The sequence below is a fragment of the Peromyscus californicus genome, unplaced genomic scaffold (genome assembly GCF_007827085.1).
Source record: "Peromyscus californicus insignis strain IS unplaced genomic scaffold, ASM782708v3 Scaffold_13__1_contigs__length_99412109, whole genome shotgun sequence".
Classification (NCBI taxonomy): domain Eukaryota; kingdom Metazoa; phylum Chordata; class Mammalia; order Rodentia; family Cricetidae; genus Peromyscus; species Peromyscus californicus.
The window spans coordinates 97,385,771-97,412,947 of record NW_026294424.1 but is presented as its reverse complement, the minus strand read 5'-3'; the positions used below and the strand labels follow the sequence as shown (position 1 = coordinate 97,412,947).

At 43.8% G+C, this 27,177-nt stretch overlaps 1 protein-coding gene and 1 long non-coding RNA gene across 4 annotated transcripts in view; one reads left to right on the top strand and one right to left on the bottom strand.

The window, feature by feature from the left end:
• Positions 1-1,362: 1,362 nt before the first annotated feature.
• Positions 1,363-25,967, bottom strand: Cdc7 (cell division cycle 7). Of its 3 annotated transcripts, none has more exons than XM_052735666.1 (12): positions 25,865-25,967; positions 25,158-25,342; positions 16,535-16,618; positions 16,165-16,300; positions 13,210-13,303; positions 12,984-13,126; positions 11,520-11,778; positions 10,325-10,420; positions 9,346-9,521; positions 8,175-8,257; positions 5,894-6,043; positions 1,363-2,805 (listed from the first exon to the last, which is right to left on the bottom strand). In XM_052735666.1, the coding sequence occupies exons 2-12, from the start codon at positions 25,252-25,254 to the stop codon at positions 2,426-2,428; spliced, it is 1,698 nt and encodes a 565-aa protein (XP_052591626.1). In that variant the 5' UTR covers positions 25,255-25,342; positions 25,865-25,967; the 3' UTR covers positions 1,363-2,425. The 3 variants fall into 3 exon arrangements, with proteins under 3 accessions (XP_052591626.1, XP_052591625.1, XP_052591627.1); XM_052735665.1 differs by having other exon boundaries at positions 25,733-25,929; XM_052735667.1 differs by lacking the exons at positions 16,535-16,618; positions 25,158-25,342; positions 25,865-25,967 and having other exon boundaries at positions 16,206-16,285.
• A 205-nt stretch (positions 25,968-26,172) lies between these two features.
• LOC128108708 (uncharacterized) overlaps positions 26,173-27,177 on the top strand; it is a 28,679-nt gene continuing 27,674 nt past the window's right edge. Inside the window, exon 1 of the long non-coding RNA XR_008217595.1 lies at positions 26,173-26,570. This is a non-coding gene — a long non-coding RNA (uncharacterized LOC128108708). The remainder of the gene's footprint in view (positions 26,571-27,177) is intronic.

Here is a 27,177-nt window from a genome sequence, read left to right as displayed (position 1 = left end):
TTAATCTTCCTTTAGAAATGACTGTTTTGCCTGATTACCTGAGGGAAGTATAAGATGTGTTAACCACAAAGGCGCTGTAACACCATGCCAACACAATCTCCTTAATCTTCCTTTAGAAATGACTGTCTTGCCTGATTACCTGAGGGAAGTATAAGATGTGTTAACCACAAAGGAGCTGAGGAGACAACTCAGTGTAACGCTTGCCACTGAAGCACAAGGACCTGAGTTTGGATCCCCAGAACCTACAGACAGAGCCGAAGTCAGTGGCAGGCACCTGTAATCCCAGCGCTGGAAGGTAGAGAAGGGCAGACCCCTAGTGCTTGCTGGCCACTTAGCCTCACTGTGTTGCTGAGCTCAAGGTTCAGTGAGAGCCCGTCTCAAAATATAAGGTGATGCTACTGAGGAAGACATATGATGGCAACCTCTCTCTCTCACGCACACACTCACTCATTCACACACACGCATGCACAGACATGCACTCTTATTCACACACATGTGCATGCGTGCGCACACAGTCTGTCTGTCTCTCTCTCTCACACACACACACACACACACACACACACACACACACACACACACACACACACACAAGTATATACATCGCCATACGTACAGGTTCCTTACTAATTCTGATTAACATGGTGGGGATGTTTCCTCAAAATTGATGAAACATCCTGCAGATTCCCTGAAAACTAACCTGTAATACCGGCTGTCTTTATTAACATATTTTATCTTTAATTCTTGATGTCAATCAAGTCCTGTCCTAAAGTAAGTTGAAACGACAGCTCTGAATTCTAAGTTTCCTGAGACTGTTGCTCCCTCTTTTGGTAAATTCTTTTATCTTCTGACTCTCCTGATAGTCAATTTGTGAGTTAAAACTGTAGCTGGAATAGACTTCATTTTGACTATTAACACAGTGCTTTACATTTTGAAAAACCTGGTAATTAGGTCAAAGAGCACATTGCTACAGACACTTCCATCTCCTCTAGCTTAACTCAGCTAGGCCAGTATTTGTACATTTACTATCCACTGGGTTGCACATTAATCTCAGGAGTAAAAATAATTTTACTTATACTATATACACTATACAGCCCTCGCTGGCCTGGAGTTCAGTATCCAGTCCAGGCTAGCTTTGAACTCAAGAGATCTGTCTGCCTTTGCCTGCTGAGTGCTGGGATTAAAAGTGTGTACCACACCATGTCTGGCTGGAAAAAAAAAATGTACAAGTTGTTTCTTTTTTTTTTCTCCTCCCCACTCTTTGGCTCTCTCCATGGCTCAAGCAACCTGGGCAGACTACAGACACATACCACATGTGCCTGGCTAAGTTATCATTCTTTAAAAAGGAATAATCTGACATGAGAATCTAAAAGGAAACGTTTATTATTAAATACATATCCCCAAGACATTCAAGTTTAAAAAAAATACAGCATAAGACAAAATGTGTATACACCATTGATCTATCAGTGTTCAAAACAGGAAAGTGAATTTTCTGGGTGAGTAACAGTTCCCTAGAGCCTGTGATCATACAAAGGGGACTCCTCAGCAAGTCTACCCTCCCGACCCCTGGGAAGCCTGGCATGCTGTCACAGACACAGAGCAGGTGAGTGTAAAAATGCACAAATGCTGTGCACGTCCTTCGTTACTCTGTCTACTTCATTATCTTTCTTCCCAGTCCACCCGAGACTCCAGGAACCATTCTTCCCTGAGCAAGGTCAACTCAGAACAGAATGCAGAAATCTGGATGCTCCCGGCAGACAACACCCTCAGGTTCCCAGGTGTATGCTCACCTTTCCTTGTGGTAGCTACCTAATTAAATAAACTAAGATGGTGAGAAAAAAATGGTCACAAAAGAAAAAGGAGCACTTCTGTCTTATCAACAATATGCACATTATTAGGCTCCCAATATAAATACATGTAACACTTAAAAAGCACCAGAAACTCTGCAGTAAGCACCGCATGACTTACAATGACTGTCTGAAGTGGTGTCATTTGCCCACATCTCTGCAGTCATTGTTTGTGTTTATATATATGCACACCTATAGGAAAGATCATGTCTCTCCTACGCACCACCAAGAACAGTTCCCCATGCACACACAGCATAGACCACACCGATCTGGAAACAATCTTTTTCACTCTTTACTCCCTGTCATATCTGTGAATCATATGACTTGTTCCTTGAACCTGTGCCTCAGGCTAAGGCTGCTCCAGAAGCAGAGAAAACAGGGAACTAAAGCTCTGCCTCTACTTGGTGGTTTAACTAAAGATCATGTTAAGGACTCCCCTGGACATTTAATAATTCTTAATCTGTTTACAATTTGACACCAGAGCAAACACTATAATTTGAAAATAAGTTATTCATCCTCCCTGGAACCTGTGCTCAGCTACCCCACCTCACAACACATAGCAGACGTGAAAGGAGACCGCATCAGGAGCGCATATCCTTAAAGAACGGATGCAGTAAGGCTGCTTCTGCTGTTATTCTAGAAGCTGGGTTTAGATCCAGAAGTTTATCAAGCAGGTCATAGGCTTCATCAGGTACTGTGTCCCAGCCTTCCAAGTCGGCAGGACACTCCCTGGGACGACTCCCACAGCCATCACTGTCCCTTTTATTCAAGGAATCCTCTGAGGGCTGTGCTGGAGATGTCTGTACGTGGTAAGAAGCTTTATGGTCAGTGTTCTCTGGAGAAGTATAGCCTGGTGGATTGACTGCTAACTTGGGAGTGTTAGGGTCTAGACCCCTTAGTCTCTCACAGAGTTTCCTCAAGTCTTGTGCTGGGACTTCTTTGCTACACAAAATTGATTTGCCTAAAAGAAAAAAAAAAATTACCTGAATATATCACAAGAATTCATGAGAAACATGTAGGTCATGTGCCTTATGAATGTATTCAACCTTCACACTGAAAGCCAGATTACCAAGTAGGGGATAGAAAACAGAAAGCAGGGATTTATGGAGCTGTGCCAGGCATCAAGCTGACTGCCAGCTTCTCTCCAGGCCTCGGTGTGTTAAGATAGTCCTGTGTACATTCTCTGCTTGGCGCAATAATCGTATTTGTGAGGTCTGTATTCAGAAAGTCCCTGCTCAGTTTCTGTTCATCAGGGAGGGTTGAATTGTTACCTTTACTGTGTCTGTCTCACCTACAAGGCTGTGAGCTCCTTGAAGATTAAGATGTTATCCAGCTCCTGTAACCTATCCATTCCTGTACACACGAGATACTGTCTGTTGTGCTAGATCCTTTATTTACCGGGATATTCTGGATGCTATTCTAGAACAATCTATCCTGAAGAGTAGCCGAATCCTCTCCATACCCTTTCTTTTTTCTCAACACTTCATCTGTAACAGTAAATGTTTCCTTGGACTAGGCCTTAAGATCTATTACTGCCAGCTCACAATAAACAGTGCCTGGTACCCACCCCAGGCACGTTCATGAATAAATCAATCAACAAACCAGACCTCAGGTTTTTTCAAAAAGATAAATGTCAGGCTGGGGAGGTAACTCAGTGGAAAAAACACTTGCTGCACTAAGTGTGAGAACTGGAGTTCTGCTCCCCACAGCCCACACAGATGCCTAGTGAGTGTGCGGCTGCACTAAGTGTGAGAACTGGAGTTCTGCTCCCCACAGCCCACACAGATGCCTAGTGAGTGTGCGGCACATCTGTAATTCCGGTGCTCAGTGAGCAGAGACAGGAGACCTCCCAGGGCAAACTGACTTGTAAGACTAGCCATATCACCAAGCCCTGACTCCGTGAATAAGGAGAGCAAACGAGGAAGGCTCCTGGTGTCAACTTCAGGCCTCCACAAGCACACACAATTTTTTAAAAACATAAATGTCTTTAAAATAACCTGCCATTAGCTTATTATCAGAATGGGCAAAAAAGGACAGAAACAGGTAATCATGAACTATATATACTTCCTTATTAAGCAGAAATGCAGCTTTAAACAATGAGATGCACATGGAGATTCCCTGTTGAAGGATGCAGCTTGCCAACAAAGCAATCTTGGTTCTAAGAGCCTCCTTTACATACCCACGATAATTACTAGACAGAAAGAGGGTAAGTGGGCAGGAAGGGAGGGAGCAAAGGAAGCAGTTAGCACAAGCTGAGCTTAGTGAGAACGTAACACCCGAGTCCATTCCCACTTTCCAAACACACTTCTACTTTCCTAGGAGATCCCAGCCCGAGGAGGACAGCCATACAGTTTGATTCCTTAACCTATCGCTGGTTCTGATATAAGAGGAAGTTCAGCACGTCCTAGGCTCTGTACACACAAATTTTAGCACGTGACCAAGAGTACGTTTAAATAAAGTGTTGAGGGAAACAACCTAACGCACACACTCAGCCAGGATATACTGTGTCGGGCACTGTTTTCAGCTCCGAGTTTCTTTGAATTTATTCAGTACAACTCCACGAGTATTTACTGACCACCTACAAAGGGAGGCTCTGCACAACACTGGCAAGTCAGCACCGTCACGAAACAGCACATCGGTGGCACTGATCTGACTGCACTAATTCCGTAACTGGCCCTCACTATAATAACTTGGACTATCAATGAGGGAAATTCAAACTTTTCAACAAAATGTTTGGTACTGGCTGACAAACTCTGGATCCCCAACCTTCTTTTAAAGCTGCTTAATGGGAGGTGGAACGTTTTAAGTAGTTGAGAACGAATGTAAACATGTTCTATTTTTTGTAATGTGATCTGAATTTCAAGATAACCATGTCACTCTTGTGAGCACTATTTCAGCCTATTAGTGCGGAACAAAACTTTCTTATGATAGGTTGGCAGGCACAAACTGCAGAGTCAGTGTTGCTGACATACTTTTTGGCAAGTCTGTTTTGAGACACTCCTAAAGACCACCACACAGTTTTTCTGGCACATTAGACCTTGGCAACTGGTATTCCAAAGCAAGGGCATTTTTAAGAGTCATTATTCTAAACAGAAGCAGTCCTAATAAGCATTCCATTTTTCTAAATTGTATTTTCCATGTAGGCAGGGTAGGGACAGACGTATGCAGCTCTTAAAGCTTGTCAGTCAATCCTGATATGTATTCCTGTTCAAGGACCACTGGTCCTGGGGCTGGGCACACAGCAACTTAGTTACTCGTACCATCCACCGACAGAAGGGCACCTAAGCTGGGAAGTAACAACTACAATACTACCTGGAGAACAGACACATGGTGGGTTCTGAGTTTGGGCTACTAGAGCAAAGGATGAAGTAATTCTCAGGTACCCCATAGATTGTGTTATCTCAGTCTTAACCTGTGCTGTTAATATTTAAATTCAAGAGCTGGGTGTGGTATCACACATCTGTAATATAAGCACTCAGAAGGCAATGGCAGGAGGCTCTCTGTGAGTTCCAGGCCAGCCAGAGGTATACAATGAGACCCTGTCCAAAAACTAAAGAAATGACATACACATAAGACAATATGCCGTAAAGAAAGGTCTACCTGTTTTACTCTCGGCCACTCTAACCCAAGGAAACTAAGGACTAGTAATACACATTTCTATTATCTTCCCTGACAGTGGTCCTTACTTCAGTGCCAAATACCTGATGTTTAATAGACAACAGATTAAAATTTATTATTAAAAACAGTTATATAATAAATGTCAAGTTACAATCAAAGAGTTAAGATTACAAAGCTGATTTCTTCTAGCTAGTTGACAAAGAAATGTAAAGTCCAGCTTTTAATACCAGAGTCACTAGTACTCTGTAATAGCAAATGATTTTGTTTTAAAGAAAATAACTGTTTTCAAGCAAGTGAATAATTTCCTAAGAGTAGATGACTTTATGCATACTGAGCAAGTTTATTTGCAAGGAGAATTTTATAACAATTTATTTAGCAATTTATAGGTGATAATCAAAAGAATCTGCCTTATTCTAGGATATAGAACTTACCAAAAGCTTTAGCAGCCTGGATGGTTTCCCTGGATCCCCGAATTGTCATGATTTGAGCCAAAGCAGTTAAGTCATCGCTGGCCTTGTAAAATGGGTACCGCCCACTGAGCAGGGAGAGGAAGATGATGCCTGCAGACCACATGTCAATCGCTGTGACAGAAAATAAGCTTTAAAAACCAGCCTGAGGCCGGGCGGTGGTGGCACACGCCTTTAATCCCAGCACTTGGGAGGCAGAGCCAGGCGGATCTCTGTGAGTTCAAGGCCAGCCTGGTCTACAGAGTGAGTTCCAGGAAAGGCGCAAAGCTACACAGAGAAATCCTGTCTCGAAAAAACAAAAAAAAAAAACAAAAAAACAAACAAACAAAAAAACCAAAAAAACCACCAGCCTGAGCTTGTGAACGTGTGACCATCTAAGCCGGTAGCTGCAGACCTTTACTGCGAACTAGTATCATCCTAGGAGCCGTAAAAGTTAGGATACACGGGCTTGAATCAACAGAATCCCCATCAAGTAGTTCTGGAATAGGTATTTAAGTTTCTTGGGAGATTTTAATGTATAACCACAACTCTAATTCAATACTCTTCCTGCGAAATAGTTTTCTCTCTTGAACTAGAATTAGAAATATTTCATCATTAGAAAATTGTAGGTAAATGTACTTTTTATATGTTTAAAGGAAATTTAACAATTCAACATTCAGGAAGACATCCGGATACTTTTCAAGATGGCGCCTTGGCAGTGCAGGTGGCCTCCTCTCAGTGAGACACTTCCTCCTGACTGTCCCAGTACGAAGTGCGGCCACTCAGCACTGTCCTTCTTAGTTTCGTTTGTACCATGGTCTGCTCCCTCAGTGTCTTCTCCTCCACCCTGTGCTGAGGTTCCTCAGCATTCCAGTTTCTTCCCTGCATGTTCCCCTCAGGCTCCACCCACTTGACAGCGGCAGCTGTATATATATCATATATATATATCTCATCACCCACACACCGGTGCTCAGCTGCGTGTCCATTCCTGCTCTTCCCTGACTCAGACTGAACTGCTCCTCTGCAGGACATTCTACTGGATGTGCCATAAATCTCAAACCAGCTATGGCTCAGTCCAATTTTACCTGTCCCTATAAACCAGGCTCTCCGTATTCTCTATCTTGTTTCTGGGTACACATCTACATCCCTCAGGCTAGTCACACAAACACCCTGATGCCTTTCCCCTCGGTACCCCACACAAGTTTTGACAACCAACACCTACTAACGGCTGTCAATTCCTTACTCAATTTTTCCATTCCTGTGCCAATGCCATCATTCATGTATCCCTCACCCCTCACCTGGACCACTCCAGGATACTAGCCTCCAGAAGCTGCTCTTCTGCACATCTGCAGGGACCTAGAGCACAACCCTCACGGTCTTCCTTGAATGGCATCGACTGGCCCGCAGGCCGGGCGGTTTAACACACGGAATCTGTGTCTTCCCAGTGACTTCCAGTCACCTCCTGAATTCCACTTTACGTTACAAAACACTGAACTTACGGTTTCCTCTACAGCTAGACTATGTTGTTTCTGGAGTTTCTCAGGTCATGCTCAATGCCAATCTCCAACTCCACAGTATTTCCTCAGAGGTCATCTTTTCTATGAACTTGCTTTCATACCCCTTTGGGTGAGAACAGATGCCCCTATAGAGTTTTATCACCACATTCAACAAGTCATTTTGTAACTATGACCATGTGTGTCCTACTACAATGTAAACAGAGTCGTACTCATTTTTACATCATTGGCAAGCACAGGACAGGTACATAATGAATGAATGATTTCTTCAAAGCCCATGATCCAAGTGAACAGCAGGAGTCACCTCGTTCATCTAACATGGTGTCTCCAGGTCCCACCTCCACAACAGGAGTCACCTGTACATTGACAAGGTGTCTTCTAAGTTCTATGACTTTCTGGATTCTAGAAACCTTTTCTCTTTTTCAAAATCTGTTAACTGCTATTGCATTATTTTCGTGGTAACAAAATAATTAATCAAAAAAAATTATCTGTACCACAGAAAACTTCTGAGGTATTAACAGGTAAGTGCTATAATTCTGATGCTGACAAAAACTACTGAGCAAGCCTCCCTGATTGATATAGTATGTCATTTAAAAAATACAGCATTCAGATCAGAAAGTTGCATACAGAAACACATATCTCAAAGTGGGAAGTTGCACTAGCAGGGCTCAGCGTCAGGCACCAGCGATGGTGACGAAATAGTACACATCTGGGAGAAGCAGTGTGAACAGATCCCTACTTGGGCTGTGTACCTGTGGTCTGGTTAGGACACTTCGTCAGGACCTCCGGCGCTCTGAATCCTGGTGTGCCTGCCCGAGGGGCAGCCTGCTGCCGCCTGATGAGGAGGAAATAGGACACCTCGTTACGTTAGTGGGGCATGGTGGTGCACGCCTGTAATCCACCCGAGCTTGGGAGTCAGAAGCTAGGCTGCTCTACACAGATAAGAACTCCAGGACAGCCTGGTCTACATTAAGAGTTCCAGGACAGCCAGGGCTACATAGAGACCCTGTCTCAAAAAACAAACAAACAAACAAACAGAAAAACATTGAACTATGTTAAGTCCAAAAAATAAGCTATCAATTTAGTTCACATAAAATTCTGTGTCAATATAAATAAAATTCTTATAAGCACTGAAAACTGACTTCGATAAACATTCTGGATTTTTGGGGCTGGAGAGATGGCTCAGTGGTTAAGAGCACTGGCTGTTCTTCCAGAGGTCCTGAGTTCAATTCCCAGCAACCACATGGTGGCTCACAACCATCTGTAATGAGATCTGGCGCCCTCTTCTGGCCTGCAGGCGTACACGTATACATTGTATACATAATTAATAAATAAATCTTTAAAAAAAAACAAAACAAAAAAACATTCTGGATTTTATTCATTCTCCCCCCCAAGCCCCAAACACTGGCCTTATCCCAGACAATTTTAACACAAATTCCAAGTATAAAAACAGATGGTAGATAATAAAAACTGTAATAGAAAAACAGAACACAAAAGGAATTTATATAAAAATTGTTTTTTTGGGGATCTTGAGTTACTGATATACTTATTCACATGTAGATTTGAGTTAATCAGGAAGTATCTATAAAAACCAAGTCTAAAGGAAAAACTTTCAAGGCAGAGAGGAGTAAGAAGCATTATTTGGTCCTGGTTATTCAACACAGGCTGGAGTAAAGCTGACAGAAACAAGGGCTTCTGCAAGAGATCTCTCCAAGAGCCTCCTCCACCCACCCTCAGCTGCACGCGAGAGCAAACGTGTTTTCATCAAATGAATACATGGCAACTGTTACTTGTCTAATGGATTGCTGTGCACCAGCCCACATTTACTCGCTTTCACTCACTAAACCAATATCCCACCAGTTGTTTCCAGTTCTAATGTTGTCTGGCAACGTGCTGTGACTCTACAGAACGTCAACACCTTACCTCGACAGGCAAATGCTGCAGACTTTATCTGTCCCGTAACAGTCACAGGTCAGGACAGCCAGGCAAGAACTGGCAGTTTTCCTCATCACACTAGTCACAGCTTTTGTAGAAATGGCCACCTTTTTTGTTGCTAGCTTTCTTGAGATTATATCCACAGTCTTTGATTGCTTTATGAGCTAAAAAAAAAAAAAAAAGCTGTATTTTCTATTTCCACGACATTTAACATGATGCCTTCAAATGCTGGCATGGTAAAAGCATTATCAAAAGCATAAACTTCATTCAAAACTGCTGCAGGAGCTACCAGACTGCAATTCAACAGCTCTCTATTAAAATGTTTTAAGGCCACTGGGCATGGTTGTACATGTTAGTAATAGCTGAACTAGGAAAGCTGAGGCAGGAGGATTCCAAGTTTGATGTCAACCTAGGCTATATAGTAAAACCCTGTCTTTAAAAAAAAAAGGTTTGGCTTTCTGGGGTTTTCTGTCTAATAACCTAGTTAGCGTGGCAGGTATTTGAGACTGTTAGAACAGTTCTCGATATACTAGGAGCACTACAGCAGTACTAACAATGACTAATTACCAAGGTCTAACTCCAGTTCAGAACTGTAACTGCAGTACACTACGTCATCCATTGTTTGAGCTCTGGCTGTCACAGGGTCCTTAAGTCAACTTGAAATCACCTAACCTGAAGGCACTTTACAGGTACATTTACCGACTGTGTGGGGACTGTGAGGTGCTGGGAACTCGGGAAGTGTAACCCTGTTCTCAATGCTCCTCTAGAGAAAGAACAGCAACAGCTAATCAGAATTAAAAACTCCACCAAAAAAGTTCAGGAAAAAATTAAAGACTACTGAATTGAGTAAAAATACCTTCTGCCAAAGCCAAACTCTACCACATGCTCTAGTGCTAACTCTAGTGGATCCCCTGAGCTCCTCAGCGTGCGGCTGACTGACGCGTGACTACGAAGCTACATTACTTACTTTCTCTGCAGGGCTCTCATGTGAAATGGAGCTGTGTATATTGAAATTTCTTTCTCCAAAAACAGAGCGCTGGGCAGAAAGGCCTACAGATCCCTCCTACAATACCAACAAAAACAGGAGAATAAGGGTCACATCTGTAACACTTTCTGCCAGCTGTACTCTGCCGCAGCTTTAGAGTTAAGTGACGGTGACAAAAGAGCCGCATCCAAGCCATTCCCAGGCACCAAAATACTGTGAAAGGAGGGAATAGTCTAGACAACTAGTAACACACACACACACAATGTCACCACAGTCCACACTCAATGTCACCACAGCCCACACACAATGTCACCACAGTCCACACTCAATGTCACCACAGTCCACACACACAATGTCACCACAGTCCATACACACAATGTCACCAGTCCACACACAATGTTACCACAGTCCACACACACAATGTCACCACAGTCCACACACACAATGTCACCACAGTCCACACACACAATGTCACCACAGTCCACACACACAATGTCACCACAGTCCACACTCAATGTCACCACAGTCCACACAATGTCACCACAGCCCACATACAATGTCACCACAGCCCACACACACAATGTCACCAGTCCACACACACAATGTCACCACAGTCCACACACCATGTCACCACAGTCCACACACCATGTCACCACAGTCCACACACACAATGTCACCACAGTCCACACACAATGTCACCACAGTCCACACACAATGTCACCACAGTCCACACACACCATGTCACCACAGTCCACACACACCATGTCACCACAGTCCACACACACAATGTCACCACAGTCCACACACACAACCTACAGTCTCTAAAGTCACTTGCAGAAGCTTCATTCTCCTGTGAGGCTAAGATGGAGGCAGACACTTCAGAATTCCTGTATAATTTACCTCTTTCTTTAAAAAGGAGAAAGGACATCTAAATTTTGAACATACAGGGAACCTGCCCCCCTTTATCATATAATGTAACTTACAACTGCAGAGACTAAGTTTGTCAAGTAGGGTATTTTGGTCTGAAACAGAGTACAATCTCAGTGAAAAAACTAACCAACGGAAACATGCAACAGAGGTTTTTTAAATCTCAAGCACCACCCTAGCACTGCATCCCCTCCGTGGCTGGTGGACAGCACTCCTAAACGTCTGTATCTGAAAATGTAAAAGGCAGAACCTTTCCGTCTTTCCCTTGCTTAACGTGAGCCTGTGCGCTCTGTGTGTTCGCGTAGGGTCTCTTGACAGAAGTTTTTGCGGCACACTGCGGATCCAGATTTTTAGGTGCTGGGCGGCTCAGGGAGCCCTTGTGTCCAGTGACTCCATGGTACTTGTTTCGTGGACAACCTTCCTGCTGAGCCTCAGACTGAACAAACTTGAGAAGCTCTATCTTTGTGTCATGGGTTCCTTGGGCCAAACCAAAGTCCACCAAGGCATACCTAAGAAGCAAAATTAAGTATTATCACCCTGCTATAGCAACTTAATTAGTAACACTGTACTGCTCTCAAACCACATTCAGAAACTAATTGACTCCAGAAGAAATAAGAATGTATAATAGGGGATGGGGGCTGGAGAGATGGCTCATCGGTTAGGAGCACTGGCTGCTCTTCCAGAGGACCCAGGTTCAATTACCAGCAACCACACGGCAGCTCAAACTGTCTATAACTCCAGTTCCAGGGGATCTGACACCTTCACACCAATGCACATAAAATAAAGTTAAATAAATTAGTAAAAAAGAATTTATAATAGTCAAAAGCAAAAAACAAAAAACAAACAAAAAAGAAAGAAAGAAAAATTCTCAAGAACTTAATAGCTAAGACTGAAAATCAGAGAAAGATGAACCCTTAAAGTGACCAGTCAGTTAAGCACTTTCTCTCTACTTAGGTCCTGCAGAGACAAGGCAGAGGAGTGATGAGTAAGAGACAGAAAGCAGAATCCTTGGCTGTTCAGTATGAAAAAAGGGCATTACAATGGGTACTTTCTAATGGAATAAGTATAAAGAAATTACAGAAGACACAGGGCTACAGAATTAGTCTGAATTTCCTTACCATACTAAGTATAGCACATAATATACTGTTTTTAGCTTGTAACATCTCTTCCATATTTAATCAACAAAAATACACATATAACAACTTTGGTGTTAAAACAGAAAGCTGACTATGTTGTCCAGTGTCCCATTTACTAAAACAAGAATACGATGCCGGGCGGTGGTGGCACACGCCTTTAATCCCAGCACTCGGGAGGCAGAGCCAGGCGGATCTCTGTGAGTTCGAGGCCAGCCTGGGCTACCAAGTGAGTTCCAGGAGAGGTGCAAAGCTACACAGAGAAACCCTGTCTCGAAAAACCAAACAAAAACAAAAACAAAAAAACAAACAAACAAAAAAAAACAAGAATACGAAGCCTAGAAACAAGGGCTCCAAGGTCAGAATGGGCCAGATTCTAAGTTCTTTTATCTAATTGCACATCTCATGATGTACATTGTTATTAATATAATTTCATTTTCCTCATTGCATTTTCTCTCCCCAATCACAATAAAACCCTGAACAGAAACCACGTGAACACTGTGGTTGTTCACACTGTATGTCTGAGAGATGGACTCCACAGTGCAAATTCAACTGTGTTTTCCAGGATTCTTCCCACTTACTTTTTCAGGCGTCTATTATACAAAAAATTGCTGGGCTTCACATCACGATGAACAATACCAAACTGATGAATCCGTTTCAAAGCTATGAAGAGATTAAACATATACTCTCGTACTTCTTGAAAGGAAAGAGAATTCAAAATGTCCTAAAATAAAGTTATGAATGAAGTCACAAAACTATTCAACTAAACAATTAGCTAATTAAAGTTACCAAACTATTAAAACCTACCAAAAACGACTCATGTTCCAGATATGGCATGGCAATAACCACATGATCGTTTTTCCTGAAGCAGTACTTAACTCCCATGACGTTGTCCTGCCCCCTGGTGGGAAACGCACAGTGAACTTTAGAGGGAAAGTCAGATGCACTGTAACTTTATGCCTTAAGAAATGAATTATTTTAGCAATACACATGTACTTACTACCAGAAAATGCAAAATCACATTAGTGAATATAAGCATTTAACTGACATATAAAAGAAAACTTTCGAACAAAACCAGCACCAGTTACAAGGTTACTGTAACAATCCAAACATGAGGTAGCTGCAGTTTTAACTGGGAAAGTGGCAGATAACAAGGCTAACTGGCAGATAAAATATTTCCTGCAATAGGTTTTAAAAATAAATAGCTGGTAGTGGTAGCACATGCCTTTAATCCCAGCACACGGGAGGCAGAGGCAGGCAGATCTTTGTGAGTTGGAGGCTAGCCTGGTCTACAGAATGAGTTCCAGGACAGCCAGGGCTACATAGAGAAACCGTCTCAAAAAACTGAGAAAAAAAAAAGTAGCATTCATTGACCATCATTATAATCTGCCAAAGCTCTGAGAGATTCTGAAACACTGAGTCCTAATGGGATGCGTCCATCAACATCTCCTGTCAGGGCCCAGCGAACAATGCTCAGGAGGAGGCAGAAAGACTGCAGGAGACAGAGGGGGTGGACGACTCCAAAGATGCAATGCCTTCCACACAGTGACTGAGGCACGTATAAACCACAGGGCCTGCACAGGTTCAAGCCAGATGGGGTCCCAGAGACGTGGGGGAAGAGGGGCAAGATGCAGGCTCCCAACCCTAACCAAGGAGCTGTCCGCAACTGACACCCCCGTGCAAAGGAAAAATTAGTTCCCATAGAAATTAGATGCCAGTGGAATCTCATGATATATTAACCACACTCAGAGCGGCCCATGCCCAGCAGTAGATGGTTAACACAAAAGAAACTCAATGCATTTTTATAGACATTTTGTCTCATATTTGTGTGGGCATTTTTTTTTTTTTTTTGGTCTTACTAGCCTTTTGCCTATATATTATGGTTTCTATATATTATGGTTTCTGACCTTGAATTTTTGTGGGTTTTGTTTGGGTATGTGTGTGCATGTTTCTCATGATTTTTCTGTTCTTTTTCATTCACTCACTCACTCACTCACTCACTCATTCGGAGATCCTCTTGCTCTGCCTCCCAACTCCTGAGATTAAAGGTGTGCACCACCACCCCTGGCCTTAGTCTGTTCTTTGGTTTGTTTGCTTTCTATAGAGAGAGAGTGTGGAGTTGGGGGAATGGGAAGGTCCTTGAAGGAACTGGGGGAAAAGGAAACCATGATCAGAATATATTGTTTGAAAAATTTCTCAGTTAAAAGACAACCCCTACCCCCAAAAACCCAAAACCTCAGTCTCACGACACCCTCATGGAAAAAGTCGTCCTCCACCCCATTTTACAAGTGAGGAAACGAGGCAAGAACTTCCCAAAGGAGTTAAGGAAGGAAGGTACGATCAAATCCAGGCAGTTCCTCTAGAGATGTACTCCTACTCACTACTCCAGACTTCTCTGTAAAAGATGGGGAGGTCAATGTAGTCACCAACAGAGCAGAGAAGGAAGCATCCTAAGCCAAGCTGACCACACATTAACTACCGCATCTTTCAAGATGGGAAGCCAAGAAAGGCACTGAGGACGGACTTGCAGAAAAGATACCTTTTTTTGGCTTAGGATCTCACACTATAGTTCAGTCTGGTCAAAAAACTCATGGAGATAACTTCTGCCTTGGCATTGTTGGGATCATAGGCATGCCAGATTTGGGTGATGCCAATTTAGGAGTGAAATGAAGACACTGAGGTTGGTATCTACGTGCTGGTTTGAGCAACTGAGGAGACAGATGTAGTGCCTTTTACACATAGGCAGGTGAGAAATTTGCTGGACTGGTTGTTCTGGCTAGGCAAGACAGGTTAAACTTTAGGGATGTATGTACACATCTGGGTATGGGTGCAATACACAGAAAGACAAAAATTATCACATTATCTTATTCACATCTGGAAGCCAATAAAGAGGATCTCACAGAAGCAGGAAGTAAACAGGATCACTAGAGGGCAAGGTCAGTAGGCAGGGCACACAGGAGGTTGGAAAATGGTTATCAAAATACATCTAGCTAACAGCAGTAAGGCCTCGTGCTCGACCACACAGCAGAGTGACTAGAGTTCAGAGCAATTTATTTACACATTTCATCTGGGGTTTGAAATACAAAAAAAAGATACATCTTTAAGGAGACAGAATCATTACTGGACCTGATTGGATCATTATACATTATTTGCTTGTATAAATCATTATATCATACTGTATAAATGTGCAATTACTTTGTGTCAACTAAGAAAGTCAATTATGTTCAACAAAGAGAGCAACACTGAGTGTGCAGTCAAAGAGCAGTGTGTAGGTAAAAATGGCCCATGTGAGTAACTGAAGAAATCCGGCCATTGCAGAGCAAGGACAGCAGTGCGAGCAGAGGACAGGTCAGCTGCAGGCGGGGGAGCACGGTCACCACACCCAGATGTTGACAGGACTGACCTAGCAGAGAGAAACGACAAATGACTCCGTCCTAAGACTATCACAGGAGACAAGGCTGTCAGTTCTCGAGATGCACACAGTTCTTCCCACTAAGACAAGCCCAGGTCATAAGCCAAGGCTGACTATTTGCCAGGAAGGAAGGTTACAAGTAGAGGTGGAATACGAACAGGAGGCCATCCTGGACCTCAGGAGAAATCCCCTCTAAAAGGATGAATGGAAATTTAACCATTGCAAGGTATGGGGCAAAGCACAGGTGACTGGAAACTGTAATTTAAGCACAGCCTCATTATTCTTGTTAAACTACCGTAAATATAAACCACGTAGAGTCAATTCAGGTGAAACGCCTTTAAATTGCCTACCCCGCAACTGTCAGACACTGAAGTTCTGCTGCGATTCTTACAGGATGACTTGTTGGAATTAAGTGTTTCAGTGCAATTTTCTCTTCATGTCCTATTTGCAACTGTGCCGTGGCCAAATAAACAGAGCTGAAGGTGCCTATGAAGCAATTGAGTAGATTTTTCATATTAGGCTTTAAAAATGTTACGGTAAACAATGCTATAAGATTAATAAATATCTTAATGGAATAATACATTAAGTTATGACTGTTTGTTTTATCCTAAATATTTATTACTTTCATTCTTTCCAAGGGGGAGAAAATCTGTTACCATAGTTACCAACATTATCATGGTTTCAACAGTTTAACAATAGTAAAATACACCCTTAAATTACCTTCTCCGATTTTGTCCTTAATTTTGAACACACTGACAAGCTGTGGTACAGCTTCACAAAGCTTCTCAATATCTTTTTTAATGCCTATGAAGGAAGGAAAAATTTACAGTTAGCATCTGTAACGACAGGTAGTTAAGGTTTTTGTTGTTGTTCATGTTGGTTTTGGACAGGGTCGCTGCCCCTCCCCACCTCCCTGAGACAGACTTTCTCTGAGTAACAGCCCTGGCTGTCCTAGGACTTGCTCTGTAGACCAGGCCGGCCTGGAACTTACAGAGTGCTGGGATTAAAGCCGTGTGCCACCACTGCCAGGCTTGGGCAGGGTCTTGTGACAAGGGTTGTGATTCTCCCACCTCTGCTCTCAAGTACTAGTACAGGAATTTGCCATCACTGCCCAGCTTATAATTTCTTAGGTTCAACGATAAATCAATGAAATACATTTTACACCAAGTAATTAACCACAAAATGATAAACACTAAAACCTCAGAGTTGCTAAAAAGTTTCAAGTTGCAAAACAATAACTAGCAGGAAAAATAAAAAGACAGCCCCAAATTAAACACGGCACATTCCACTGTGTGGGAGCTACACCCTAAGAGATACACTGCTAGTACATGTTTGGCCTTTAAGATGAAAATGCTAAGTTTAAAGCAGAAAAAGACCTAAAGCGGGCAAGGTGGTGCAGGTAGTAGTCCCAACTGCTCAGGGCACTAAGGCAGGAAGACCATTTGAGCTCCAGGAGCTTAAGGGCAGCAAGGGAAGAGAACAGTGGAAAAGTTAAAAAAAAAATCTGTAAGGGGGGTGTGCTAGTACATGCTGGTACTTCCAGCACCTAGGACATGGAAGCAAGAGGATTAGGAGTTCAAGGCCAGCCTCAAATACATAGTGGATTTGAGGCCAGACTGTCTCAAAATAAACCCCCAAAATATAAAATGAAAACACTAAACACGCACTGTATGCTGTGATCACTAGATGGTACAGTGAGGGCACAATGCAATCATCTTGAAAACGACTTCCTCCATCAGACACAAAACCTTACAGGCGGGAAAGTGTTTGGCACAGAATGGTCAGTCTATCTTAGGAAGACAGTCTCCTAAGGTTCTCTAGTTTGTGGGGGAAAAACTCGTTTAATGTGTTCCCAAAGTTAATGGCATCCTCTATTTTTGACCCCAGAAAAACTGCTAATTTTAGCTAAATACAAAAGTACACATAGCTACAATAAGTGGAAGCAGTAATGTAAAATCTAATAAACTACTGATACAAAAAAGAACCACCTAAGAATCTTCAGACTCTACTGTAGAATCGAAGCCAAGCACGAGCCAGTTTCAGTAATTATTCATACTCAAAGCTGAAGGCATTTTCAAAGTGCTTTCACATGCATTACTTTCTCAGATGTTTTTTTTTCTCTCTGCAGCGGTGTGGCCAGAACTCAGGGCTCACACTAGGCAAGCACTACCCATCCTGTAGCTCCTCGTTTCTGACACAGTCTTGCTATGTAACTCAGGCTGGTTTCAAGCTTGCAATCCTCCTCCTACTTCTTCCGGAATGTTGAGACTCCAGGCACATGCCACTGCCTGGCCCTCAAATCTTCGTAACAGCACTATGATGTTGGCACAGTAAGAATGAATATCTGGCCAGGCATGGCGGCATAGCACTTGGGAGGCAGAGGCAGGCATCTCCATGAGTTTGAGGGCAGCCTGGTCTATATAGCAAGTTTGAGGCAGCTAGCTAGAGTGTGCAGAGTGAAACCCTGTCTAAAATCAGATACAGGTATCTAGTCAGAGAAGTTACATCATTTGCTCAGCATCAGAGAGGTACCACTGATGCCTACAGACACTCACTCATAATTACTACCTTTTAAAACGTTCTGCAACAAGTACACTTTTAAAATGAACACAGTGGTGCAGTTGGGCTCCCCCCTGATTTTAGTCTAGTAGAAGAGACAGACATTCTTACTCTCTTTTCTTGTTTTTTCTTTCTCTTTTTTTTTTTTGGTTTTTCCAGACAGGGTTTCTCTGTGTAGCTTTTCGCCTTTCCTGGAACTCGCTTTGTAGACCAGGCTGGCCTCGAACTCGCAGAGATCCACCTGCCTCTGCCTCCCGAGTGCTGAGATTAAAGGCGTGCGCCACCACCGTCCGGCTTTTGTTTTTTTCTAAGACAGGGTTTCTCTGTATAGCTCTGGCTGTCCCGGAACTCACTCTGTAGACCAAGATGACCTCGAACTCATAGAAATCCACCTGCCTCTGTCTCTTGACTGCTGGGATCAGAGGCATGTGCCACCATCGCCCAGCTGTGTTCTAATGTGGAAAAATGAAAGAGAACATTTGCTGTGTATGCAGAGACACTGAAAAAGGAATGAATGATTGGGGTGAGAAGAGTTAATGAAACACAATGAAACCTAAAAGGGCAAAGCAGAGAATAAGTGAATGCTATACAAAGTTTAAAGTAGAAAAATGACAAGTAGAAGGCAGATGTGAAGGGGACCATCAAGAGTCAGAGGTGACAGAGCCCAAGGAGAGCCAGTGCAGTGTTCTCTCTGCCACAATCACCCACTTAACGCACAACTTAGTCAAGCTGCCCTCACCGTGGTGAGATGGAAACTCCACACGATTTCAATACAGGAGGCAACGTAACACAACATTGGAGATGGGGACCTAAGTCGGAAACGTGGAGCCACTGTATACCATCTCATCTGTGAATCTAGGTTTCCTGTCTGCAGGTACACATATCACTATTATTATTATTGTGGTGTGGAGGATCAAACCTTGTGCGTACTAGTAAAGCGCTCTACCACTGAGCTACATCGCTCCATAGCTGTTTTTTCTTTTTTTTTAATTAAGAGATTTTCTATTCGTTTTACGATAGCTGTTGTTTTATCATCTACAGAAGAAAATAAAAGTTGGGATAAAAAGGCTGTAATAGTTTCCATGTCATTTGATTATTTAGAAGATTAAAATAAATGTGTACACACACTTTACACAAAGCTTGTCACACGGTAAATGCTAAATGTATGACTATAATAATTGTTACTATTCTAACTATAATAGTTACATTGGAGGGGCGCTTGAGACAGGGTCTATGCAGTCCCGGCTGTCCTGGAGTTTGCTATGTAGACCAGGCTGGCCTCAAACTCAGAGATCCTCCTGCCTCTGCATCCCAAGTGCATGAAAGGCTGTGCCGCCACTTCCAGCTATATTTGGCTTGAGAACATTAACTTATGCTTTAATCACTGATTTATCTCTGACATCTAGAAAAATGCCGGCATATAACAGATACTAAGTATCCATCACTTGGGTATGTTTTCGATCTCATCATGGAGTAATAGCATAGGAGTATGTCATGTTTATTTTGGGACTTTTATATACTGACTTAATTTCCTATACTTAGGGGATCATATAATTTCATACAAGCTGGAAATCTTTGAAGAATAAAAAGAGAGCATTTGTAATTATGTTGTGACAACAGGTATAAACTGTCATGGACAAACCAAGATGATGCCTGTACCCACTGTAAAAGCATGCACTCAGGTATCCTGTACCCACTGTAAAGCATGTACTCGGGTATCCTGTACTCACTGTAAAGCATGCACTCGGGTATCCTGTACCCACTGTAAAAGCATGCACTCAGGTATCCTGTACCCACTGTAAAGCATGCACTCGGGTATCCTGTACCCACTGTAAAAGCATGCACTCAGGTATCCTGTACCCACTGTAAAGCATGCACTCAGGTATCCTGTACTCACTATAAAGCATGCACTCAGGTATCCTGTACCCACTGTAAAGCATGCACTCGGGTATCCTGTACCCACAGTAAAGCATGCACTTAGGTATCCTGTACCCACTGTAAAGCATGCACTCGGGTATCCTGTACCCACTGTAAAAGCATGCACTCGGGTATCCTGTACCCACTGTAAAGCATGCATTCGGGTATCCTGTACCCATCGTAAAGCATGCACTCGGGTATCCTGTACCCACTGTAAAGCATGCACTTAGGTATCCTGTACCCACTGTAAAGCATGCACTCAGGTATCCTGTACCCACTGTAAAAGCATGCACTCAGGTATCCTGTACCCACTGTAAAAGCATGCACTCAGGTATCCTGTACCCATTGTAAAAGCATGCACTCAGGTATCCTGTACCCACAGTAAAGCATGCACTTAGGTATCCTATACCCCCGTAAAGCATGCACTCGGGTATCCTGTACTCACTGTAAAGCATGCACTCGGGTATCCTGTACCCACTGTAAAGCATGCACTCGGGTATCCTGTACCCACTGTAAAAGCATGCACTCGGGTATCCTGTACCCACTGTAAAGCATGCACTCGGGTATCCTGTACTCACTATAAAGCATGCACTCAGGTATCCTGTACCCACTGTAAAGCATGCACTTGGGTATCCTGTACCCACAGTAAAGCATGCACTTAGGTATCCTGTACCCACTGTAAAGCATGCACTCAGGTATCCTGTACCCACTGTAAAAGCATGCACTCGGGTATCCTGTACCTACCGTAAAGCTTGCACTCGGGTATCCTGTACCCACCATAAAGCATGCACTCAGGTATCCTGTACCCACTGTAAAGCATGCACTTAGGTATCCTGTACCCACTGTAAAGCATGCACTCAGGTATCCTGTACCCACTGTAAAAGCATGCACTCGGGTATTCTGTACCCACTGTAAAAGCATGCACTCAGGTATCCTGTACCCACTGTAAAGCATGCACTCGGGTATCCTGTACCCACTATAAAGTATGCACTTGGGTATCCTGTACCCACTGTAAAGCATGCACTCAGGTATCCTGTACTTACTGTAAAGAATGCACTTGGGTACTCAGACCCTCTACTTGAACACTATGAGGAAACACTTGGCATATATAATTTAAACTTCATTCTTTTTTATTTATTTATTTATTTTTTTTGGTTTTTCGAGACAGGGTTTCTCTGTGTGTAGCTTTGCGCCTTTTCCTGGAACTCACTTGGTAGCCCAGGCTGGCCTCGAACTCACAGAGATCCGCCTGGCTCTGCCTCCCGAGTGCTGGGATTAAAGGCGTGCGCCACCACTGCCCGGCTTAAACTTCATTCTTTCATCAAATATTTTTTTTGTCCTTAAACTTGGAACATACAACATAAAAAACAAGTTTGTTGAAACAACAAGCATTTAATCCAACTGCTGCCTGGCACCTATGCAGTGCAGCATTTTTCTTAGTAGGGAAAAACTGAAAATGATTCAAAGCTTCAACAATAAAAAGAAATGACAGCATATTAAACAATGAAATTTAAACGAAGATGTAGAATAGTTAAGTATCTAAGAAATTTTCAAAATATATACTAAGCAAAATAGAACAGAGGAGTTGGGTGTGGTGTTCAGAGGTGGGGTACTTGCCTAAAAACACAAAACTCTGAATCCTACTCCTAACACTGAGGGGGAAACAAAGTTAGAAATATGTTATGATCCCAACTTAATTTTAAAATATATATCCTAGGCCCAGGAAGATAGCTTAGTTGGTAAATGCTTGCCTTGAAAAGTATGAGGACCTGAGTCTGATCCCAAAACCCATGTCAAAAAGCCAGGCATGGTGGCCCACACTTTTAATCCCAGGGCCGGAGCAGTGGAGAAAAGCGGATCTCTGAGGAACGCCTGCAACCCAGCTTAGCCAAACTGGCAGGCTTCAGGCCAAAGAGACCCTGTCTTAAAAACAGAAAGGGTGGCAGTACTTGAGGAATGATGCACAGGCTGTCCTCTGGCCTCTACATACATGTGCATATGTGTGTTCTATCTACACGCACACACAACTAAAGGACTAAATACTGGAAATATTTTACTTAGGCTTTCTTATTTTCCTAAATTTTCTTCAATAAGCATGAATAATTTGTTGTTATTACAAAAATTCAACAATACTACTAAACAAAGACCTTTGCTATTCATCTGCTATACTAGGCATTTATTTTATATCATTTAATACTAACAAACCCCTACTGTGGGCTGGATCCTCTTTGGTTCTACATATGCAAAGATAGACAAAAAGTCCCAAAACCCCCACCAAAAAAGCTGAAACTTCAATAAGGAGTTAAGGTAATGTAGGCACATAACTGCTTCATGATCTATCTCATCTGACTTATGGTAAGCCTGGACCTCATCTACTAGTCTTTCCTAAAGTGGTATTTCTGACATGGCTTTCGCTTTTATTAAGAGTCACAGTAAAGAACTCATGGATAAAATTTCGGCATGTTTTATAAGTTATCATGGGCACTATTTGCAATGGCCTAAGTTGGGTTGCATAACAGCTACAAAACTTTTGAAACCAGAAATAAAAATCACCCCCCTAATTCATCCCATTTTCAAGATATCAGAAAAGGAGCATTCCTCTGAAAATAATTCTAGAACCAGATCAGATTCATGCATTCACACACTCCAGTCGATGAAAAATGTGAATGAGAGGCCAAAATGAATACGGAATGCTGTGATACAAGAATATGACTATGCTATTGCGTATGTATGTATGTGTATTTATTAATTAAAAAAAAAGCCAGATGCCGCGTGGTGGTGGTGCACGCCTTTAATCCCAGCACTCGGGAGGCAGAGGCAGGAGGATCTCTGTGAGTCTGAGGCCAGCCTGGTACTATAGGTCTACTGGTCCTGAGTGAGATTCAGGACAGGCACCAAAACTATACAGAGAAACCCTGTCTCGAAAAACCAAAAAAAAAAAAAAAAAAAGCCAGACTGAAAAATAAGTTATTTTAAAAAATAAAGGACAGGGGAAACCAGGCAACAGTAGTATTTTAAGATCAATCTAAAGCATATAAAATGGACTGGAAATCTAAGAGGAACGGAAGCAGACAGTTTAGGTTAAAGAAGTTAATGGTACTTCAACAAGGAAGGGAAGAGGAGCCTCAAGCTTTTAAATCACAGTAACAGTGGTGTTCATCACCATGGAGAGGGGGGACACTGAGAGGGGTTCTCATTGTGACAATAAATAACAGTTTAGTTTTAGTCAAGAAATCAAAAATACAAGCCCGGCGGTGGTGGTGGTGCACACCTTTAATCCCAGCACTCGGGAGGCAGAGGCAGGTGGATCTCTGTGAGTTCGAGGCCAGCCAGGTTTACAAAGTGAGTTCCAGGAAAAAGCTCCAAAGCTACGCAGAGAAGCCCTGTCTCAAAAAAAGAAACCAAAAATATGTGACATTATGCTTTTTAAGTGACATTAAAGCTTTTGGGAGTTTACAAACTACAGAGGAAAAAGTAGTAGGATCATTGTGTCTAGGATAAACATTAGAATGAAATAGTTGTTTTCACTGTATCTAAGGTAAACATCAGCATGAACAGTTGTTTTAAGTACTTAGACCTTAAAGAAATCAGTGCAGGAAACGGTGATTGTTTTCTGTTATCTCTAGAGTGTTTTTCTGAAGAAGCTTTGTGGTCTTGCATGGCTCTGGCCACAATAAGGCCCTGGCACACCTGGAGCGTCCTGCTTTACTGGGTACTGCACACAGTGCACAGTAAGAACTAGAGTTGCAAGGGTGTGATGCTTCTTTCAGGAAACATACAGATTAGATCAGGGCGTTGGTATGAGGAACTTGTCCCCCCCCCTACACACACACACACACACAACCTTTTGTGTAACAATCCATAAATACAGCTGTTCGGGGTTCAGTTCATAGAAACTGTTCCTCCCTGATGCAACAGAGCCTGAAGTTAATCTGGAGTGTCTCTTAGAACAGCGGACAACAAATAAAGTGCATACCATAAATCAAAAGTCAAAATTAGTATCTTCTTGGACAAGACTAAATTTTCTTAGGACAAAGAGGATGGCTAGATTTTAGGAAAGAATACAGTCAACTGGGACTCTTCTGCTTAAAAACACGTATGTTAAATGAACACTGACACATGGGCACTGTGCACAATTTTATGAAGACATACATTGTTTCTGGAGGTGGGGCTGAGACAGGGTCTCAAGTAGCCCAGGCTGGGCTTGAACTCCTGATCCTCGTGCCTCCACCGCCACCTGAATTTATGGATGTGTACCACCATGCCCAGCTGAAGGGGCACGTTTTAGTTCCTAAGATCCCGTACTTTCAGTCATCATCTTGAATCGTGAGAAGTGGTGTTCCATCACTGCTACAAACCATTCCATTCTGTGAATTGTTTCTGAATACTTAAAATTCCTTCCCTATCAGTTTCTAAAACCAACACAACCTGTTTCCCTAGAAAGTCACTAACATTTGGACCTAACCAAGTTCATCTAAAAGGACAAAGTTGGATTCCAATCCCTTTTTTTTTTTTGGTTTCCCGAGACAAGGTTTCTCTATATAACAGTCCTGGCTGTCCTGGAACTCGATCTGTGGACCAGGCTGGCCTTGAACTCACAGAGATCTGCCTGCCTCTGCCTCCTGAATGCTGGGATTAAAGGTGTGCACTACCACCACTTGGCTCAATCCTCTTAAAATGCAATCCAATCCTAAATCTAGATTTCATGAATCTACATGGACACATGAAGACCTAAGAGTCAGGTGTTCGTGTTTTGTTGTTGTTGTTGTTTATTTCCGAGACAGTAATTTAATTTGAAGGGAGCTTCTCTTTCCTCCTAGTTTTTAACGAATGAGAAAACGCAGACTCGCCAGCCGCCCGTGCATACCTGAAAGTTTCACATTCTGCTCATATCTTTTTAACGAGTCGACAGCAGGACTCCTGTCACAGCCAGGCAGGGAAGAAAACGCCATGGGCTCCTCCATCTGAGTACCCTAGGAGGCTCCCACCACACACACCTGGGGTGCAGAAGGTCAGCTACAACACAGGCATGTCCACCGGGGAGTGCAGCCGCTGTGGGAATCAGAACACTGTGAGGAAGGCGAAGTCACTCGCTGACCCAGGCACGGGCACCAACATTAAAATCCCCTCTCCCCAGGGGTCCCAATCCCAGCCCGGGAGGCGTCGCTGGCCCGGGGCTGGGCGGGAACTCCCGCGGGCCGGGGTGGGGACCCGCCCGCCGGCGGCTGTTGGGGAGGGACCGCGGTTGGACCCGAGAAGCCCCGGGAGGAGATTGCACGCCGGGAGGCTGGCCCACGGCCCCGCTCAAACCGGCCCAGGGCGGCTCGGTGCCAACCGCGAGCGCCCGGCCGGACCGCCGGGGCAGCGAAGAATGAATGGGCCGGCCTGGGCGAGCGCGGGGAACACCCGCACGGCAACGGGAAGCGCAGTGCGCAGGCGCACCTCCTGCCGCCGCGGGAGCCCGCGGAGAAGCTCCCAGGAGGCTGGCGGGGCGACAGAACCTCAGTCCCGGTCGAGAGTCCGCTCCTGACCCCTCACAGTCCAGAGCGGTGGCGCACACTGTCAGAGACTCACGGTTCACGGGAGCCGGGACGTCCACGGTCGCGGCCGCCGGGAGCGCCGGCCGAGCCAGTCCCCGGACGCGCCTGCGCGAGTCTTCCCGCGCCGCTTTGAATTGCTCATGCGCACTCGGCAGCCCTCGGCGCCCGCCGAGGGGCGCTGGCGGAAGAGGTGTGGTCCGTCTGCAGGCCCGCGGGTCGGAAAGGGCGGCCCCACCAGTTAGAGCTCGGAGTTATCCTGCAGAGAACACGCCCAGCCCAGCGTCCGTCCGCGGCGTCCGCCTCAGCCGCACAAGCTGACACCGACGCTTCCCGGGTCAAAAAAAAAGCACTTTGTGGAGTCCGGTTTTACTTTTCTCCACTAAAAACAAAAGAGTAACTGCTGGTTGTTTGTGGCTTTTATAGCAGGGAAGAACAGTGTCGGTCAGTGTGTGTTGATCATTTAGCTGTGATGTAAGCCAGCCTTCAGGGGCTGAGCTGGTAACAGCGGTGAACACGGCAGTCAAAAGCCATCCCAATTTCGCGCCTTTTTAAAACAGCCAACTGAGTCTACATGTGCATGGGTGTGGGACGACCATGCATAGGACTCCCTCCTACCACGGGTTACATCCTCAACGATCTTCTTCACCTGGCCATTTCCCACTTGCCAAGAGCTCAGCAAGGGGTGGGGCCCGGAAATTACCCGCCCACTCTGTGCTGGCACTTTGGCTGGTCTTGTGCAGGTAAGTGCAGCTACTGAACACCTTGCCATATCCAGAAGGGAGCATTTCACAACACTCTTTACCACCCCCAGCTCTTACATTCTTGGGGGACAGCCGACTTCCACTAGACCAGCCTAGCTCTTGCATTCTTACCGTTTCATCTTTCAGTAAATTCCCTGAGCCTTGGTGGAGGAGAAGGGTGTTGATACAGATTTCCCCTTTAGGGCTGATCACTTGATCTCTTATTCTCAGGACTTTGACTGTTCTGTATCTCCGTAAGGACAGCTGTTGGGCCAGATATTATCTAAGCATATATAGACAGATAAGTGAGCTCTGAGCGCTTACAGCATTTTCTGGTTGAGCAGAGAGGGCTAACAAGACTGAGAAAGAGTGGGCCTGAGAGATTAAAATAATCATAGAAATCAAGGAAGGAAGTTTTACAGTTACAGGGGAGTGACCAAGAGTAGCAATTGCTACACGAAAGTTGAGGACACGGATTTAGACCCTGTGGCACCTGGCAGTGGTGGCGCACACTTTAATCCCAGCACTTGGGAAGGAGAAGCAGGCCAGCCTGGTTTACAAAGTGAGTTCCAGGAAAGGTTCCAAAGCTACAAAGAGAAACCCTATC

Coding starts and splice junctions, on each gene's coding strand:
- Cdc7 (XM_052735666.1), bottom strand. CDS start 25,254: ATGGAGGAGCCCATGGCGTTTTCTTCCCTGCCTGGCTGTGACAGGAGT. Junction 16,619..25,157: donor GCAGAATGTGAAACTTTCAG/GTATGCACGGGC, acceptor CTTCCTTCATAG/GCATTAAAAAAGATATTGAG. Junction 6,044..8,174: donor GTGTCCTAACCAGACCACAG/GTACACAGCCCA, acceptor TTTCTGTCACAG/CGATTGACATGTGGTCTGCA.